The 22,500-nt window shown below is 30.9% G+C and overlaps 2 protein-coding genes and 1 long non-coding RNA gene across 7 annotated transcripts in view; 2 read left to right on the top strand and 1 right to left on the bottom strand.

Moving 5' to 3' along the window:
• Positions 1–974, top strand: part of ompa (olfactory marker protein a) — a 3,191-nt gene extending 2,217 nt beyond the window's left edge. Inside the window, 1 exon segment of the mRNA NM_001025185.1 lies at positions 41–974. Coding sequence (NP_001020356.1) covers positions 41–469 — 429 coding nt within the window. The 3' untranslated portion in view covers positions 470–974.
• capn5a (calpain 5a) overlaps positions 1–22,500 on the bottom strand; it is a 56,586-nt gene that overhangs the window by 27,649 nt on the left and 6,437 nt on the right. For all 5 annotated transcript variants that reach the window (XR_015514361.1, XR_015514362.1, XR_015514363.1 and 2 more), the window contains 2 exon segments: positions 19,332–19,497; positions 13,206–13,337 (listed from right to left, as the gene is read on the bottom strand). Coding sequence is in view for 1 of the 5 variants with exons in the window: in NM_001080007.1 (NP_001073476.1) it covers positions 13,206–13,337; positions 19,332–19,496 (297 nt within the window). In the remaining 4 variants the exon portion in view is untranslated.
• LOC147839635 (uncharacterized) overlaps positions 4,585–22,500 on the top strand; it is a 34,754-nt gene continuing 16,838 nt past the window's right edge. Inside the window, exon 1 of the long non-coding RNA XR_015514699.1 lies at positions 4,585–4,751. This is a non-coding gene — a long non-coding RNA (uncharacterized LOC147839635). The remainder of the gene's footprint in view (positions 4,752–22,500) is intronic.

Below are 22,500 nucleotides of genomic sequence, written 5' to 3'. Positions count from 1 at the left end.
AAATGAAGTCTAACTATTTCTGACTTGATTTATTATCAAGGTGATGCGATTGCGTGTGCAGTCGCTCCAGCAGAAGGGTCAGAAACGGCAGGACGGGGAGCGTCTCCTACTCCCACATGAATCCGTCTACCGGCTGGACTTCAGCGATCAGGATCTGAGCTTCACCCGCTGGAACGTGAGTCTGCAGGGAACGGGACGCTTCACCGTCACCGGCATCTGCCAGCTCTGGACGCCCGACCTGACCCACCTGATGACCCGCCAGCTGCTGGAGCCCATCGGACAGTTCTGGAGGAACGCCGGAGACCCAGAGGACTCGCCCATCAAATGCCTGGAGGCGGATATTCAGGAGTTCGGGGAGCGGATCGCGGAGCTGGCCCGCGTGCGCAAAGTCATGTATTTTCTGATCGCATTCAAGGAAGGAGCGACCAAAGAAAAAATCTCCTGCTCTCTGACCTTCTGCAAAAACTGAGGCGCCTTTTTTGTCAGGTCAGATGCGTAGTCTTTGTTTAGATCTAGAGATTTGGGTCACACTTTACAATAAGGTTCATTAGTTAATGTTAATTAATGCATTTACTAAGATGAACAAACAATGAACAATACATTTACTACTGTATTTGTTAATGTTAGTCAATGTTAGTTAATGAAAATACAGTAGTTCATTGTTAGTTCAACTAATGTTAACAAGCATGGACTTGGATGTTAATAATGCATCAGTAAATGTTCAATTATGATTAATAAATGCTGTACATGTGCTGTTTATGATTAGTTCATGTTAGTAAATGCATTAACTAATGAACCTTATTGTAAAGTGTTACCGAGATTGGTTTATTGTCCTGTAGTAGGCCAGCATGTAAAGTCTTTTTAAAGCCTTGTCTGCCTGTGGGATTGGCTTTAATGGGAAAGCATCTGAATATATTTACTAGTGCTGGGCAAAGATTAAATCACATCCAAAATAAAAGTTTGTTTTGACATTATATATGTGCGTGTATTATATTTATTTATTTATTTATTTATTTATTATGTATTTTTGATACACATACAGTTGAAGTCAGAATTATTAGCCCCCTTTTGATTTTTTTTTCTCTTTTTAATATTTCCCAAATGATGTTAAACAGAGCAAGAAAATTTTCACAGTATGTCTGATAATATTGTTTCTTCTGGAGAAAGTCCTATTTGTTTTATTTCGGCTAGAATAAAAGCAGTTTTTAAATTTTTTGGGTCAATATAATTAGCCTCTTTAAGCAATTTTTTTTTTTCGATAGTCTACAGAACAAACCATCGTTATACAATAACTTGCCTAATTACCCTAACCTGTCTAGTTAACCTAATTAACCTAGTTACGCCTTTAAATGTCACTTTAAGCTGTATAGAAGTGCCTTGAAAAATATCTAGTCAAATATTATTTACTGTCATCATGACAAAGATAAAATAAATCAGTTATTAGAAATAGGTTTCTAAAACTATTATGCTTATAAATGTGTTGAAACAATCTTCCCTCCATTAAACAGAAATTGGGGAAAAAAATAATCAGGGGTGATGATAATTCAGGGAGGCTAATAATTCTGACTTCAACTGTATATACAAGCAATATCACACGAGTACCAGTGCGTTGTGGCTGTATGTCGGCACTGGTGGGGGGCATGCGTTGGTCTTTGTGTCCCACCAATGATGATATACAGCCATATTGCACTGCTACGAGTGTGATATTGCTTTTATACAACAATTCTTCGACGGCATATTCAGTCTGATCTCCCGAGGAAACGCAAGTATTTTACGTTTCGTGAGTTTAGTGGGTAATTCGTAAGAGTTCAGTTACGATTTTAAACAGGAAAAATTTTTAAATTGTATGAATTAGATCATACAAATTAGCCACTTAATCAAAAAGTTACGAATTGCTGTGAGATTGCGTTGGCATAATCGTGTGTATAACAAAATAAAATCAAACACAAAGAGTCTCAAAGCCCTTTTGTACGAGGAACTACTTTCTTCCGCCATTCATGCACATCTGTTGTTGACGTAAGAAACTGTTGCTCATTTACTAACGTCACTTTAGAGCTAGTATTTATTAATGATAATAATAATAATAATAATTCCTTACATTTATATAGCGCTTTTCTGGACACTCAAAGCGCCTTACACAATGGGGGGGGGATCTCCTCATCCACCACCAGTGTGCAGCAACCTGGATGACGTGAAGGCAGCCATATTGCAGCAGATCGCACACCACACACCAGCTGATTGGTGGAGAGGAGACAGAGTGATGAAGCCAATTATGATATGGGGAGGGTTAGGAGGCCATGATGGACAGAGGCCAGTGGGCAAATTTGGCCATTGGATTTTTTACGAACACAGAGAGTCGGGACCTCACTTTAACGTCTCGTCCGAAAGACGGCGCTCACCGAGCAGTATAGAGTGCCCGTCACTATACTGGGGCATTAGGACACACACAGACAACAGATTGAGCGCCCCCTGCTGGCCTCACTAACACCACTTCCAACAGCAACCTAGCTTTCCCATGTGGTCTCCCATCCAGGCACTGACCGGGTGCTTAGCTTCAGTGGGCGACCATGTGAGGGTTGCAGAGAGCTAGCTGCCGCCGTTCTTGAGTGATTCTCTAGAGCAGGGGTGCTCAATCCTGTTCCTGGAGATCTACCTTCCAGTACAGTTTAGCTCCAACCCTGATCAAACCCACCTGAACCAATTAATTAGGACCTGAAATCCACTTGATAATTACAGACAGGTGTGTTTGATAAGGGTTGCTACTGAAATCTGCAGGAAGGTAGATCTCCAGGAACAGGATTGGCCACCCCTGCTCTAGCGGTATTAGTGAAGTGATGACAAAACAGGTGACTTTGCTTGCATCTTGAGATTATAAGGCTGAACGGCATGAAATGCCATCAGTCTACAGAGATTTTCCAGTATTTCTCTGCTGCAATCAGGAGATCATAATAATTAACCCTGAAAAAGCCAAAGCAGCCAAATCACTACCATATTGCAAAAAATTAAGATCTATCTAATAAAATTGTTCTATATATTGCTTAGCTTTTTTTGTATGTGTGTATCACCTATACATAATACATATTTCATTGACACACACACACACACACACACATATAATATTTTTTATTTCGGGTGCAACTAATCAGCATTAATCTTTGCGCAGCATATCCTACGACCCAATTTCAGTGACGTCACACAAAGTGGCTTCTGGGTCCAAGCGCTCTATCAAACTGCATGTGGAGGAGACCATCATAAAATTATATATTATATAATATTTAGTGCTTCCTTGTGACAAATGTTTATATACCTAGTTTTATTTCTATAAACTACTGTTACACGAGTTCAGTGGTACGAAAACATACAATTTTAAAAAAAGGAAGCATGGCACCTTTTATGTATGTGGATTTAATTTTAGCGGATGGGTTCTGTAATCATACACACTAAAAAATGCTGGGTTGCAGCTCAACTAATTATTTCAATGAAAATTGAATGACACTTTTTAACCCAATGGCTGGGTTTGTCCATATTTGATCCAATGTTGTGTAACAACCACCTACCATTTTTAGAGTGTAGTATTAATAGTGAAATCATTCGGTTTTTTATTAATGAGACATGTTCTAAAAGTATTAAAAACTATCCTTTAGTCTGCGCCAATAGCCTAGTGGTTAAGTGCGCGGACATATAGCACCAAGGTGCTCATGGTGACCCGAGTTTGATTCCCGGCTCAAGGTCTTCTGCCTATCCTTCCCCTCTCTCTCTCTGCTCCCCATATATTCCTGTTTATCTCTACTGTCCTATGTAATAAAGGTAAAAAGCAAACCTTATCTAGCTATATATATATATATATATATATATATATATATATATATATATATATATATATATATATATATATATATATATATATATATATATATATATATATATACACACATATACATATACATATAATTATCCTTTAAATTGGTACTAAACATTGCTTTGATGAACTCCTTTTTTTTGGCTCGAATTTCCAATTAGACCCAAGAATTATACACTGTATTTACTATTCCTTTTGTTCAAGGACCGTGTAGTTTCCTCATGTTTTCATTTTTTCAATTGGACGACTGTTAACTTACACTAATATTGTTGTCTGTTGTGTGTTGTTCGTAATCTATGGCTATTATTAAGCATAGCGGCAGAAAAATAAAGTGTTTCAGGTCAGCCACTGTGTTTCTGTAAGTGACTGTAGTGTTGTTATTGGGTCAATAGTGATGGCCTCTGAGTTTGGTATCCGGCTGACACGAGCGAATCAGAATCGGGAATCAATTAAAAAGTCCTGCCTTCAGGCGAACGGCATTAGTTCTGGGACGTCCGAAATGCTTTAAAAAGCCAATTCATTATTTCTGTTACGTCATCAAGAGCTGCTGTTTCACATCCGGTGACTTCTGAACTGAACAAACGATTCAGGGAGTCGATAAAGAATCATTTAGTTTGAACTAGTAACCGATTCACATGAACAACTTTCACAGAAATGGAGATCTCTGTGCCTTACGACACGTTAAATAGGCATTCATAAGGCTTAGTCCTTTTATTCGTCAGGGGTCGCCACAGCAGAATGAACCGCTAAATCATCCAGCATATGTTTTACAGAGCGGATACCCATTCAGTTGCAACCCAGTCCTGGGAAACACCAGTATACTCTCATTCACACACATACACTAAGGCCAATTTAGTTTATTCAGTTCCTCTATAGCGCATGTGTTTGGACTGTGGGAGAAACCGGAGCACCCGGAGGAAACCCACACCAACACAGGGAGAACATGCAAACTCCACACAGAAACGTCAACGGACCCAGCTGGGACTTGAACCAGCAACCTTCTTGCTGTGAGGCGACAGTGCTAACCACTGAGCCACTCTGTCGCCAATAAGCAATTAGTAAATGCAAAATCCTGCTGGTATTTAAATACAAATATCTGCATATGCAAATGTGTAGGAATTATTTCCCATGTGTTAATACTTGTAACTTTTTTTTGTAGTATGAAATAACATAAATAAATTGTGAATCTAGCAAGATAATTAAATCCTGATCTTTTATTTTTATTATTTATTTAAAAAGTTAAAATGTTACTGGGACAATGATGAAGCATAAAAATACACTGAAAGCTAATTTTAAATAGTGAATAATAAAAAATATTGTTAATTAAATTTTTTAAATTTATATTTAATTGACAAACTAAAATTAAAGTGAAATAAAAATTAATGAAAAAGTAGAATATGTGAATTAATATTTCATATTTTAATATAATATAAAAAACTAAAATAAAAACTAGTTCAAAATGTTAATGCAAATTATTATTAAACACATGAATTAACATTGTAATATCTTTATATTTTTGTAATATTACTGCATGTTAAATTATATTAGTATTTCTTATTAATAAGGTTTAATATGTGGTAATATTTAGAAAATTATAAAGATAATACAATGACTATGACAAAGTGAATAGTTTAAAATTACATAAAAAGGAAAAGTTACTTTAAAAATATTAATAACAATCAAACAAACAAAACATACAATAAAAAAGTTAAATAAAATAAAGATATATTAAATTAAATGAAATAGAACAAGGTTAAATTAAATGTAATAAAATAAACATAAATTAAGTAAAATATATGATAATTTAAATTAATTTGAATAAAGTTAAAATGCATAAAATAAAATAAAATAAAATGAAGATAAAAAATAAAAATATATTAAATTGCATTAAAAAGAACAAAGTTAAATTAAATGTAATAAAATAAAATAGATAAATACAAAAAATTATTATATGAAATAGAACAAAGTTAAATTTAATTTAATAAAAAAAATCAATTTAAAATAAATTAAATTAAATAGAACAAAGTTAAATTAAATTTAAAGAAATAAAGATAAATTAAATAAAACATATTAATTCAAAATAAATAGAATAAAGTTAATTTACATTAAATAAAATAAAGATAAAGTAAAAATATATTAAATTAAATAAAACAAACTGAAATAAATTTAATAAAACAAAGATAAATGAAATAAAATATGTAATAAATCAAATGAAATAGAATAAAGCTAAATTATTTTTATTTCATAAAATCAAAGATAAAAACATAAAAATATAATATATTAAATTAAATAGAACAGCTCAATTAGATTTAATAAAATAAAGATAAATCAAATTTAATTAAATTAAAAAGTTAATTTAAATTAAATACCACTATACTAAAAAAGGCATCAAGCTAAAAAAAAACACAAAGCAAAACAAAAAAAAAATCTCACTATAATGCATTCTGAGATTGTCGACTCAATTAAATTACATAGATAATGCTAAATATATAATGCTGAAGATGGTCATAATGAGGTCTGGAAGAGCAGTTTAAGATGACTGTCTTCCTTTAAACGCCACCTAGGTAGTGAGCTCACTACACCTGAATGTGTGTCCAGACGTGTGTGTCTGACGGGGGTCTGCAGGGGGACTGAAGCAAACATCAGCAGACAATAATGAGCCCTCAGGAGGAAACATCACTTCTAGCAGAGGCAGACAGAAGATATCTCAGTGTGTGAGGTGTTTGTGTCCCGTTAGGATCTGTAATGAGCGTCACGGACGGCTGACTTATGACAGAAGTGTTTTATTTCCACACGTAGGGATGGTTGGAAGTGTGCAATATGTGGAAAATTAACAGAAGAGCGTGACAGGATGCCATGTGTTTTAATTTCAGTATAGATTTATGAAAAATATGAATCTAAGAAAAATCTATATTAACATTGCAGCTCGATTTGAAAGTTTTATTCTTTCTGAAATCAAAAGTAGTGAAAATTTAAAATTAGTTTTTTTATATTTTAAATTATATATACATAGTAAAAAAAATTATATATATATATATATATATATATATATATATATATATATATATATATATATATATATATATATATATATATATAGACACACACACACACACACACACACACACACAGTTAGAGTCAGAATTATTACTATGGCCAGTTACTATGACCATTTATGTAAAGCTGCTTTGACACTTAATCTACATTGTAAAAGTGCTATACAAATAAAGCTGATTTGAATTGAATTATTAGCCCCCCTTTGAAATTTCTTTTCTTTTTTAAATATTTCCCAAATAATATTTAACAGAGCAAGGAAATTTAACACAGTATGTCTGATAATATTTTTTTCTTCTGGAGAAAGTCTTATTTGTTTTATTTTGGCTAGAATAAAAGCAGTTTTAATAAAAAAAAAAAAAAAGGTCAAAATTATTAGCCCCTTTAAGCAATATTTGTTTCCAATAATCTACAGAACAAACCATCATTATACAATAACTTGCCTAATTACCCTAACCTGCCTAGTTAACCTTATTAACCTAGTTAAGCCTTTAAATGTCACTTTAAGCTGTATAGAAGTGTCTTGGAAAATATTTAGTCAAATATTATTTACTGTCATCATTACAAAGATAAAATAAATCAGCTATTAGAGATGAGTTATTAAAACTATAATGTTTAGAAATGTGCTAAGAAAATCTTCTTACTGTTAAATACAAATTGGGGGGAAAAAATAAACAGGGGGCCAATATTTCAGATTCCGGGGGGCTAATAATTCTGACTTCAACTGTATGTATGTATGTATGTATGTATGTATGTATGTATGTATATATATAATATATATAATTATAATTATTATATTATAATTATATTATAAGTATATATATATATATATATATATATATATATATATATATATATATATATATATATATATATATATATATATATATATATAAAATGCTTTTTGTGTGCTTTGGGTTTAGGAAAGCATTTTATTGTTGTTGTTGTTGTTATTATTATTATTATTATTAATAATAATAATAATAATAACAACAACAATAATAATAATAATGTTATTATGAGTAGTATTTTTATTTAATTAAATTGCAATATGTTATGTTATTATTTTAATTTTATTAATTAAAGCAATTTTTTTGATTTATGGATTTGGTGTCAGTAACCAATAACATTGCTGCTACAATTTGTTTTTAAATATTATTTGCAATAATTTATACAGTCTTTATATTATAACTAAATTAAATAGTTTTGTGTTTATTAATATTTAGAATTTTATTTTAATTTCAGGTTATTAGACATGTTTTATTACACTTTCCCAAAATTTTATTTAAAAATGTATTTAAATTGAATTATCATAATTTATTAGTTTATATATATATATATATATATATATATATATATATATATATATATATATATATATATATATATATATATATATATATATTAAAATTAAATTAAAATAATGTGATCACAAATAAATTAAATCAAATAAAACTAATTAAAAACTATTTAAAAGCCATAGCTTTCTTTTTAAAATATTAGATTTTGTTTGCATTAATATGTTGAAAAATGTGTCAATTTAATTTGATTGATTCCAAAGAACATAAAACGTTTTTTAATATTTGCAATAATTTACATACTGTTTTAACTATAAGCAAAAACATTTTTTTATTTATTAATATTCTGAATTTCTGTGTGGTAGTTTGTGTGATTACAGACAGTGTTGTTTTCAGTTCACTGTTATCTCCTGAACGCAGCTCTGGGATGTTCTTACGGAGCAAATGAAGCATTATTAGAACATGTTTCCATTACAGATGACACTTTTTTTCCTTCATAACTAATTGGGGACTTGGGGTTTTCATTTTCTTCATTTGTGTCCACACACGATGCACCGTCACGGACAAACATGGCATCCCGTGAGGCTCTTCTGTTTGTTGCCATGTATTGCACATTTCCACATCCCAGCGCGTGGAAATAAAACACTTCCGTCATACACGGGCAGTCCGTATCACTCATTAAAGATCCTCGCGGGACACAGAAACACCTCACATAATGAGATGCATACCGAGTTTTCCCCTATCATTAATATTCCAGTGATACTTTAGAATAACAGTCCATTGGTTAGTTGTATTTACTAACATTAACTTAGTATGAACAATCTTGTAAAGCATTAATTAATCATTAATTAATCATAGTTCATCTTTAACTATTGCATTATATATACATAAATAAATTAATGTGTGTGTGTGTGTGTGTGTGTGTGTATACACACATATATATTTACATATATACATACATATGTATACATATATACATACATATGTATATGTATATACATACACACACATGTGTGAGTGTGTTTGGATTTGTGTGTGTGTTTGTGTGTGTGTATAGAGTGTTTAGAAATTTATTATTATGCATTTGCTAGTTGAAGCTGTATTATTGTAAAATAAATAATACAAACAAATGTCAGTTTAATTGTGTAATTTACAAAAGCATACAAGTAATAAAAACACCAATAATAATGTTAATTACTTATATTAAAATAACGTGACGTATTATATTTTAGTTAACTATAAAAATTAAATTCATATAAAAATGTTACATTTCAATGTTTAATTTTAAAACTTAAACATATAAAAAATACAAAAACAACAATCAAAATCATTTTATATGTACGTTTTCAACTGCCACAAGGCCACACAAAGTGCTTTACTGAGAAAATACAAAACGAGCAGTATGGGCCTGATAAACAAAACAACAATAGACACACGATGTAAAAAAATAAAAAAATAAAAAATAAAAAAATAAAAAAAGAGCATAAAAGATGTAAAAAACATTTTTTTTTGTAAGTTTTTTTACTATAGTTATTTTCCTTAGGCATTGAAACCAAACCAAACCGTTTCAATGCCTAAAACAAGAAAGTAATAGACCCTTTAAATAATTCCACCTAGTTAAAAGATGCTACCACAGTTGACCACACTACACAGGATTATAAACGAGACCAATTTCCGAAGTAGCTAAACGCCATTTCCAACCACATTTGAAATTTGTTTATTAAATTTTAAGTTCTGATCTAATGTTACTCCCAGGTTGCGTACCTGGGGGGATCTGAACTCCTCCAAGTTGCCTAACCTGGGTCATACAATTAAACAAATCATTAGGCCCAAATATAGTAACTTCCGTTCTCCCCTCAATTAAAAATAAAAAAAAGATTCTGAAAGTCATGCAGTGACAGGCTGTTCAGAGGACTCATTTTTCATTTGGACTGGAGACATGAATATTTGTAAAGAGAAAAATTATTATCATTATTATTACTCTATTTATTACTCTATTTGCATGATTATTAGAAATACACCTTGATGCTGTTAATCGATTGTTTTTTTTAATAATATAAAACAGTCTAAGGCTAAATCTTTGTTAAAACTGATAAAACGTAAGTGCAAATGCCACTTTCTGGTAAAAACTACTATGCATTTTGTAAATCCTGTTGTAAAGTTGCTTTGAAATGATAATTATTGTGAACAAATAAACTTGAATTCAATTTTCAGGCTGTTCAAATGACACAAACACACACAGAGCTGCTCATTACAGCTCATTACGTTGAATAATCCCAGTGTGTGCAGATGAAGACAGTGGCGACACACAGTGGGCAGAGAAGACACAACCACTGTTAATGTTAATGATATTACAGCGGGTTTCTCCAGTAATGTGAGGACACACAAAACAGGCGACTTTCCTCTCTTTAATAGGAGAGGTGATGCTTTCCAGACAGAAATAATGAAGCCTGAGCTCTGAGTATGCTTCACCATCAGTACGCTGACTACTGTATCGACTGGTTTATTCACTCGTTTACTCTAGGGGGAAGGTTAACTTTTCATGGACATTTAACCTATTCATTAACTAGATTAATGATAAGGAGGTCCAGGTGGGAGGCTGAAATCTGAGATTACAGAGCAACTTGAAGGAGAAAATTCAGTACTTTAAAAGTCTCACAGTAAATGTGGATAATCAGTATTAAATTAAATAAAATAGAAAACAAATAAAAAAATTGAATTAAATTAAGAATTACAATAACACTAAGGATTCTTGCATTTTCATTAAAAAAAACTTTTTTTTTTCTTTTAATTTACACTAAAGATAAACTTTTACAAAAATTGCTTATTTTTTGAGAGGGGTCTGGATGCAGACCTGGTGCAGTGCAATCTGAGCTGCATCCAATGCTTTTTAATGTGCTCACCTAACCCCACCCGTCACAGTGATGTCACTCACTCCATTGAGTGCACCGTGTCTGACATTGCATCGCTGAGTGATGCAATCTCAGCTTGCATCATTTAGGCTGCATCCAGATATTATTGGATTTTTTGGATGTTTTTGAAGTAAACTAAGTAAAGTAAGGTAAAGTAAAGCAAGGTAAGGTAAGGTAAGGTAAAGTAAGTAAACTAAGTAAGGTAAAGTAAGGTAAAGTAAATTAAGGTAAACCAAAGAAAAGCAAAGTAAATAGGCAAGCAAGTAAGGCAAGCAAGCAAAGGAAAGGAAGTTATCAAACAAGCAAAGTAAGGTAACATACAATAAGGTAAAGCAAGTAAAGTAAAGTAAGTAAAGTAAGATAAGGTAAAGTAAACCAAGTAAGATAAGGTAAAGTTAGGTGAAATAAGTAAAGTAAATAAGATATGGTAAAGTAAGTAAACTAAGTAAATTAAGTAAGTAAGGTAAAGTAAGTAAAGTAAAGTAAGGTAAAGAAAGTTACATAAAGTAAAGCAAGTAAACTAAGTAAGTTGGGTAAAGTAAGTAAAGTAAGATAAGGTAAAGTAAGTGAGGTAAGTAAACCAAGTAAGGTAAAGTAAAGTAGGTAAGGTAAAGTAAACAAGGTAAAGGAAGGAGGTAAGGTAAAGCAAAGAAAAGCAAAGTAAAGTAAATAAGCAAGCAAGTAAAGCAAGCAAGCACAGTAAATTAAAGTAAGTTAGCAAGCAAGCGAAGTAAGGATATGTTAAAGTAAAGTAAGTAAAGCAAGTAAGATAAGCTAAAGAAAGTAAACTAAGTAAGTAAGACAAAGTAAAATAAGTAAGATAAGGTAAAGTAAGTAAACTAAATAAGGAAGGTAAAGTTAGTAAAGTAAGTAAGAGAGGGTAAAGTAATTAAGGTAAGTAAAGGTAAAGTAGGTAAAGTAAAATAAGCAAGTAAGTAAACAGCAAGTAAACCAAGTAAGTAAGGTAAAGTAAGTACAGTAAATAAGGTAAAGTAATGCAAATTAAAGTAAGGTAAAGCAGGTAAGGTAAATTAAGTTAGGTAAAGTACAGTAGGTAAACCAAGTAAAGTAAAGTAAGTAAGATAGGGTAAAGTCACTAAGGCAAGTAAACTAAGTAAGGTAAAGTAGGTAAAGTAAGCAAGTAAACAGTAAGTAAACCAAGTAAGTAAGTAAAGTAAGGTAATGCAAATAAATGCAAACTTAAAAAGCAAGCCAGTAAAGCAAGCAAGCAAAGTAAATTTAAGTAAGCAGGTAAAGTAAATTAAAGTGAAGTAAATGAATAAAATATATATATTAAATAAATATCAGTATTGAATCAGCCAGTTTGCTAGTAAAACATTGTAAGTTGGCCATGGAAGATCATCATCAACTATCATCACTAGTTAGAACTGCTTGACTGTGAGTATATGGTGAGCACTTTAATTGCTGTGTGAGCTGTCCCTGTAACCCTTGTGTGCTGTTGAGGATGGTTTTATCCACTCTGGGCTGACTTTGAGCCTTAATTTGTCCACAACTTTCTCTGTTTCAGCAAATGGAATGATTTTTGGGGATAAATCTTATTTTGACATATATTTTGGGACAATGTGTTGAAAATATTTACACGCCTGTGTGAGAAAGAGGTCTTTACACACTTTTCTTGATATGTCTGAGAAATCTAAATAAGCAGCTCAGCACTGAGAACACAGCAGATTATCGTGTGTGTGTGTGTGTAAATACTACTGTGCTTACTATTTTACTCTCTACAACTCCACATAAAAGCCACACAGTGTTTAGCACAGGCCTATCTAAAGGGTTAATGCTGCCAACTGATGATCAACAGTGAAAATGACAAATGTACCTCTTCCCAACAGGGAAAACCACCAACAACCAAGAATGCATGATTATATACTGTCATGGCTTTACAATCAAATGAATGTCTTCATAATGGAAGTCAATGGGGGCAAAAACAGCCACCAATTAAACAGAATGGTAGTCAATTTGAACAATCGACAAAGGTTAACCCAGATGTATTTTTGAACTATGTGTGTGTGTGTGTGTGTGTGTGTGTGTGTGTGTGTGTGTGTGTGTGTGTGTTCAGCTCACCTTCTGCCATAGGGCTTCTCTGGAGGCCAGACTGGAGCAGGCGGCCACGAACCAGCAGTTTCCCAGCTGCCCCTGGTTCAGATCATGGGCACTGATGCCGTTCACAAACAGATGAGGGTCTTCACACAGATCCTGACACACGCAGACAAACACAATCCCATGAGTCTGTGCTACACAGCCACTAACAGTTGTGAGATCACACATTTTTAAAATACATAAATGCTGTTTTTATATTGTAAGATGCATTCTGGAGGATCAGTTTTGATCGTGTGAGAGAGGCATCATTTCTCCAAAGTAATGCAAGTTGCAGGTTCAAAGCATGGCTGTGTCTTTTGCTCTATACTAAATACTAATTATGAATTATTATCGTTTTCTTGGGTAATTATTGTACAGGTAATTATAAATAATTATTGGTATGTAAATTACAATTAATTATAATTTAATCATTTTAACATGTAATGTAAATTAAATTAGCATTATTTTATGCGGGGAAAAAAACTTTATAATTTATATTAAATACAAAAAATAATAAATATAAATTTAATTTGAAAACATTGAGTTTAAAATAAATTACTTTTGAGCTAACAATATAATAATAATAATAATAATAATAATAATAATAATAATAATAATTATTATTATTATTATTATCATATTACTATATTATTATTATTATTATTATTATTATATTATATTACTATATTATTATTTAATTATTATACTACTATATTATTATTACTATTATTATGATTATTAATATAGTAATATAATTATAACAATAATAAAAAAAACAATATTTATTTTTATTATTTTTGTTACTATTATATTGTTATTATTATTGTTATTATTATTATTATTATTAATAATAATAATAATGATATGTTTAACAGTAAACTCGTATATTTTATTAAAATATTAAACACCTTAATTTTCATAACAAAATCAATGACATTACCATGTCTATATTGATCCATGTTAATATGAAAAACTAAATAAAAATATTGCCCAATTTTACTGACTTACACTTACTAAATAAAATCGCATTAAATACATTTATTTAAAATCTAATTAAATTAGATTACATAAAACATTTAATAAATTAAATATATATTTAATTTAAATAAAAAGTTAAATAACTTTATTAAAATGAATCTAAAATAATTTTTTTATTATTTACAAAAATATTTTTTAAATAAAAATGTTATTAATTCAAATTAAATATTTAAATTAAATTAAAAATGTATTAAATTCAAACTAAAACTGTTTATTTAATTTTTAATTTAAAGTATTAGATTAAACAAAAAAAGAATAAATTTAAATTTATCACATAAAATTTTTATAAACTAAATATTTTATCACAATTAAATTAAATTCTAAATGACTTATTTCATCAATTTCATTTTATAAGAAAATTATCGATAAACATTCAATTAAATGAATCCCCATAAAACGCTGGGTATGTATGGGTGTTTCCTAGTGATGGGTTGCAGCTGGAAGGACATCCGCTGCGTAAAAAATATGCTGGAAGTTAGCGGTTCATTCTGCTGTGGTGACCCCTGATTAATAAACGGACTAAGCCGACAAGAAATGAATGAATGAATGAATCCCCATAAAACATTTTTTCTCCCTGCCCAACTACACTCAACACAATATCACATGAGCTGAAGTAAAACATCAGTAAGGAAGATCTGCTTCATGTGATTTCCGCGAGCCGGGATCTGTTTTTTTTCTGAATGAACACAACAGAGTCCTGCTTCAGCACACAATAGAAACCCTCAGTTCAGAACACAGGAGGATTGTGGAGGCTGGATGATGATCACTTTACACTTGTTCGACAACATTGCTCCAACATGCCTGAACAAAACACAGAAACTCACGACGGACAGGGAGCGTCTCAATCCACACTCCCTAAACACAAACACACCGCTCTGTATGACCTGTAAAGCGGTTTGCTGAGGCTAGAATCACCAGCTCTTAGCTAATGTTTGTGTTTCTGGCATGTGTGCAGGGCATGCACATTAATAGTGCTTTTTTGAAAAACAAACTAATGCATTGCTAAACTAATGCTACTTGTAATGCATTACCCTCAATACTGCTAATATGCTGATTACTAATACAGATCATCTCATTGAAACAACCTGTTGTGCAAGTTTACATGCAAATCAATGACCTGGCAATGTAAGTAACATGGTGTGAACAATGGATAGAAAAATAAATGATAAATCTGATTTGAAACAAAGTCAAATCTACAGATCAGATCACTGAGCAAACACGGAAATGTTAGCTTTAAGCTCGTCTGACAGTAGCAATCCATTCAGGGATTTATTCAAGCCTCATGCATATTTAACCAGTTAGTAAATGGATTGGCAAAAAGACTTTCCCAGAGCCTTTAATGGACCGGGTTCTGTTTTTAACGAGGCTTGTTTTTGTGCTAGTACAGAGACTGCAATGCCAGTGCTTAAATTTATAATGCTGCAAACTTTGGAAGCAGTACTCTTACAATGTTGATAACGTAACTACTATAAATAACTGTAGTGAAATGTAATAAAATAAAATATTAAACATAATATTAAACATAATAAACATAATAATGATAATAATATTAATAATAATGAGGATAATAATAATAATAATAATAATAATAATGATGATGATGATGATGATAATGATGATAATAATAATATTAATAATAATAATAATAATAATAATAATAATAATGATGATGATGATGATGAAAATAATAATATTAATAATAATAATAATAGTAATAATAACGAGGATAAAATTAATAATAATGATGATGATAATAATAGTAATAATAATAATAATTATTATTATAATAATAATAATAATAATAATGATGATGATGATAATAATAATAATAATAATTAAAAGAATAATATTAATAATGATAATAATAATAATGAGGATAATATTAATAATAATAATGATAACAATTATAATGATGATGATAATAATAATAATAATAATATTAATTAAAAGGATAATAATATTAATAATAATAATAATAATAATAATGATGATGATGATGCTAATAATAATAATAATAATAATATTAATAATAATAATATTAGTGATGATGATGATGATTATGATAATATTAATAATAATAATAATAATAATAATAGTGATTATGAAAGTAATAATAATAATAATAATGATTATGGTGATGATGATGATGATGATGATAATAATAATAATAATAATATTGACAATGATTATAATAATAATGACAATAATAATAATAATAATAATACCAATAATAATAATAATTATTATTATTACTATTATTATTACAACAGAGATCGATTTATGAAATTAAGCTAAAATTAAATGCATTGATTGATTTGGTAATAAAAAGGCATTAAACAGTCCTATATTTTAAATGTTGGCATCTCGTTTTAAAATAGTTTGATTTATTGAATAATGAAACTGAGAAAATAAATCAGTATAATACATTTTAGAATATTAATCAAAAAATACTTCCATTTATTTGTAACCAAAGCAGAGGATGATTTATATAAATCTAAAAAAAAATACTTTGATTTGCTGAATAATTAAAATGAAGAAAACGTTTAATTTATTAGCCTAATAATAATTATATTTATTTATAACAAAAAAGATAAATATTTTACATCAATCCATTTTTATATAGTTTGACTTATTGGATGTATAAACGGAGAAAATAGATCAGCATTTGAAATATCAAATTAATCTATAAGTAATTATTTAATCATTAAATTGATCAAATAAATTAGTATATCATATTTAGCAACATAATAATCTGAATATAAATATTAAATAATTATATTAAATAGCAAATGAATTAATTATTAAATAATAATAAAATGAAAAGACATGAATCCAAATTATTAATCTATAAAATACATATAAAATAATGTGTGTGTTTATTTATATAAATCAAATTTTAAAATACTAATAAAAAATAAATAATAAAACTTAACAAAATAAATCAGCACATCAAATTTATTAATCTAAAAATAATTATATTTATATAATAACAAAAAAAGACAAAGACCAATATTTTACATGTATTCATCTTTTTTTTTAAATAGTTAGATTTATTGAATATTTAAATGTAATTTGTAATTTGTATTTCAAATGTACTAAATTCATCTAAAAATAAACAGCTATATTTATTTAATAGCATAATAGACAAAAAAAAAATATTTTTTTAGTGTATGAATACATATATACACACACACACACACATATATACACACATATATATATATATATATATATATATATATATATATATATATATATATATATATATATATATACATACATATATATACATATATGAGCAATAACACACCAGTAGCAGTGCGATATGGTTGTATATAGGCACTGGTGGGAGGCGTGCCTTAGTGCCCCCACCAGTGCCAATATACAGCCATATCGCACTGCTACGAGTGTGATATTGCGTTTATACAACAGTTTGACGGCATAATTGTGTATATAAAAACAAAATGAAACATGGAGAATCTCAAAAACCCTTTTGTATGAGGAACTACTTTCTTCCGGATTCAAATCATAAGCTGACAGTTAAACAGCTGAGCAAGCATCTTTTAAACTTTAGATGTCTCATACAAAAACTTGTGTGTTATCTGCTTTTTGCTGGCTTTTTGTGGGCGGAGTAATACACAAAGGGTAAAGAGGCTGTAGGAGTTCTGATATTGCAGAATATCGCACGACTGTCAGCCAATCAGATTTGAGAACCAGACAGAACTGCTGTGTGTGTATATACATATATATATATATATACACCATATATATATATATATATATATATATATATATATATATATATATATATATATATATATATATATATATATACACATACATACATATATATATATATATATATATATATTAATTAAATGGAGAAAATTGATCACTAACTTCTAATTTTATGTATTTAATAATATAAAACAATAGATCAATTAATAAATAAAAAATACAAAATTGGTGAATGGTGATAAATATATAAATAAATAAATAAATTTATTTAATCGAATAATAGACAAAAACCGACCAATATTTTAAGTCTAGGAAGATAAAATAAATAGGTTTGATTTTTTTTTAGAATTAAACGCAGAAAATTGATCACTAATTCAAACTCCTGAAATAAATGTTAAAATAAATAATTTGATTTAATAATAGTGAAAATAGATCAATGCAATAAATAAATACAGCATAGGTGATTCTTTTGTCCCTAAAATAACCATCAGTAACCACCCATGTGTTGTTTATATGGTATAAAAACATTAATTCATCACAGCAAGACTCCAGTTTCTGACAGCTTCAGGAAAGCACAGCTCTGCTACACATTTATAAACAATAACTAATATAATCATATGCTAAATATAAGCATTTCCAGTGGAGTGGAGCTGGAAACTGTGCGTAGGGTTATTGTTTTGGCTATAAACACACTTATCGGGCTTGAGTTTGTATGTTTAAGCCACACTAGGTGTCCAGTTACACAAGATCTGCAGTCAATAGAGCCACACCTTTCATAAACACAGATATCAGATATGACCGATGACAAAATACAGCTTATTGGAGAGACGCGTTTAATCCGAGCAGCCGTAAAATCCTCTCTCAGCTGATTAAAGGAGAGCAATGGTTGCAAAAGGGCACTAATTATCAAGAGTTGGGATAATAAGTGCTTCTTAATTAGTGTATACATCCATACACACTCATACACTATGAACAATTTATCTTACCCAATTCACCTGTACCGCATGTGTTTGGACTGTGGGGGAGAACATGGAGAAAACCCACGCCAACACGGGGAGAACATGCAAACTCCACACAGAAATGCCAACTGACCCAGCAGAAGCTCGAACCAGCGACCTTCTTGCTGTAAGGCAAATGTGCAACCCACTGCACCATCGTGCTGCCTAATAAATACATATAATTCTAATATAATGATTTATTTAATGATATAAAGTTAAGCTCAATTACCAACAAAACCCAACTGCTACAACACACCGACATTATGCAAATCAGGGCTCACGTGATTTGCATGGAGGCAGAATTTGCATGTAAATCTGCAACAGTTTGCAGGAGTACCTTCGGCCTCTTCCAGGTGACTTTTCCCAGGCGGTTTCCCTGAAGGAAGAGCGACTGATCCTCCGCACGAAAAACTGGGTCTTCAAACAGCGTGTGGTTCTGCTGACACTGTTTCCTCAGGGCTGAAAACTGCTGGCCTTCAAACGGCTTCACCGACGAAAACATCCTGAAACACAGAGAGTTATTTATATATATATATATATACAGGTTATTTATTATATCACAGATTGCTTCACAGCAAGAAAGTCGCTGGTTCGAGTCTTGGCTGTCCTCAGTTGGCATTTCTCTGTGGAGTCTGCATGTCCTCACTGTGTTCAAACACATGCACTATACATGTAGGTGAATTGGGTAAGCTAAATTGTCCGTAGTGTATGTGTGTGAATGAGAGTGAATAGGTGTTTCCCAGTGATGGGTTGCAGGTGGAGGGCATTCACTGTGTAAAACATATGCTGGATAAGTTGGTGGTTCATTCAGCTGTAGCAACCCCTGATTAATAAAGTAAGTACAAATAAATTGCCTTTATGGTTGGGTTATTTCAAGCCAATGTAGGGAGTAATGGGGACTAACCAAACTGCTGGGTTCATTTTTTTATCAAATGATGAGACCACATTTAAATCTAATGTTTGGGTTAATCCATATTTTACTCAATTTGGGTATAAATAAACCAGCATTTTAAAGTAAAAGTACAATAAAAGCCTTTAATACTGGCCTATTTCAACCCAACTCTTCATGTATAGGGATTCATAATAGTGACTAACCCAACTGCTGGGTTATTTTTTTATTAAATTAATAGGACCAAATTTAACCTACTGTTTGGGTTACTCTACATTTCACCCAATTGGAGTTGAAATAACCCAGCATTTCTTAGAATAAAAACACCCAAAAAATATGCCTTTAATTGTGGGTTAATTCAACCCAGTATGGGAAGTAATAGAGACAAACCCAAATGCTAATTTTTTTATTAAATTAGCAGGACCAAATTTAACCCAATAATTGGATTAGCTCATATTTCCCCCCATTTGGGTTTGAATAACCCAGCATTTCTCAGGAATGAGCACACCAAAAACTTGCCTTTAATGTCAGGTTGTTCCTACTCAGTTCCAGATGTGATAGGAACTAACCCAACTGATGGGTTAATTTTTTATTTATTAAACTAACATGACCAAATTTAACCCAATGTTTGGGTTAGTTCATATCTACCCAATTTAGGTTTATATAATCCAGCCTTTCTTAGTGAAAATACAAAAATAAATGCCTTTAATGCCGGGTTATTTCAACCCAATTCTTCATGTAATAGGGACTAACCCAACAGCTGGGTTATTTGTTTGATTAAATTAATATGACCAAATTTAACTTAATGTTTGAGTTACTCTACATTTTACCCAATTTGAGTTTTGAATAACCCAGCATTTCTTAGAATTAAAACATCCAAAAAAATATGCCTTTAATTGTGGGTTAATTCAACACAATATTGGGAGTAATAGGGACTAACCCAACTGATAGGTAATTTTTTTTATTAAATTAACAGGACCAAATTTAACCCAATGTTTGGGTTAGTCCACCCAATTTAGGTTTAAATAACCCAGCATTTCTTAGGAGTGAGCATACCAAAAGAAACTTGCCTTTAATGTCAGGTTATACCAACTCAATTCTGTATGTAATAGGGACTAACCCAACTGCTGGGTTATATTTTTTTATTAAATTAACATGACCAAATTTAACCCAATGTTTGGGTTAATTCATATTTACCCAATCTAGGTTTAAATAATCCAGCCTTTCTTAGTGAAAATACAAAAAAATTGACTTTAATGCCGGGTTATTTCAACCCAATTCTTCATGTAATAGGGACTAACCCAACTGCTGGGTTATTTTTATTAAATTAATAGGACCAAATTTAAACTAATTTTTGGGTTACTCTACATTTTACCCAATTTGGGTTTAAATAACCCAGCATATCATAGAATGAAAACAACCAAAAATATGCATTTAATTGTGGGTTAATTATATTGGGAGTAATAGGGACTAACCCAACTGCTAGACAATTTTTTTATTAAATTAACAGGACCAAATTTAACCCAATGCTTGGGTTAGTCCATATTTTCCCCCATTTGGGTTTGAATAACCCAGCATTTCTTAGGAGCGAGCACACCAAAGAAACTTGCCTTTAATGCCAGGTTATTCCAACTCAATTGGGGGTTTAATAGGGACTAACCCAATTGCTGGTACATTTTTTTATTAAATTAACATGACTAAATTTAACCCAATGTTTGGGTTAGTCCATATTTACCCAATCTAGGTTTAAATAATCCAGCCTTTCTTAGTGAAAATACAAAAAAATTGACTTTAATGCCGGGTTATTTTAACCCAATTCTGTATGTAATAGCGACTAACCCAACTGCTGGGTTAATTTTTTTATTAAATTAACAGGACCAAATTTAACCCAATGTTTGGGTTAGTCTACCAGATTTAGGTTTAAATAACCCAGCATTTCTTAGGAGTGAGCATACCAAAAGAAACTTGCCTTTAATGTCAGGTTATTCCAACTCAATTGCGGGTGCAATAGGGACTAACCCAACTGCTGGGTTAATTTTTTTTATTAAATTAACATGACCAAATTTAACCTAATGTTTGGGTTAGTCCATATTTACCCAATTTAGGTTGAAATAACCCAGCATTTGAAGTGTGAAAATACCAAAAACAACTGCCTTTAAAGTCTTGGCTTAAGGAAATATGTTGTGTTTAAAATAACAACAAGGTGAAAACTAGTGTGCAAAACTGTTTATCATTCTTGCAAAAGTAAAGGCCACACAAGCAGTGAGACATGCGTCAGCACCACACCGTCAAACCAGAACATCCAAAAAGGGGAAAGAAATTCAGAAATCCTCTCCAAGCGCCTGATAAACACTACCGGCCCCTCCTTCAGTTTACTGCACGCTTCTGCTTTTTATCACTCTTGTCTTGCCGGATCATTTACAGATGCAAGATGAATCCTGCTCACATCACCACACTGCCATAAAAGCATTACACGCACAGAGAGAGAAGATCGATGCGGAAATCACATTAATCTGTTTAAGACACCAATCATCCAGACCGGAATTACTGGACCACAGTGTCAACCCCACAGCCCAAAAGAGCCTGGCTGATGAAGACAAATGTATGCTAGAAATCC

Source organism: Danio rerio, chromosome 18 (genome assembly GCF_052040795.2).
Source record: "Danio rerio strain M-AB ecotype USA chromosome 18, GRCz13ab, whole genome shotgun sequence".
Taxonomy (NCBI): Eukaryota; Metazoa; Chordata; class Actinopteri; order Cypriniformes; family Danionidae; genus Danio; species Danio rerio.
Note: the sequence above shows the minus strand (reverse complement) of the source record. Positions and strands in the feature narration are given on the sequence as shown.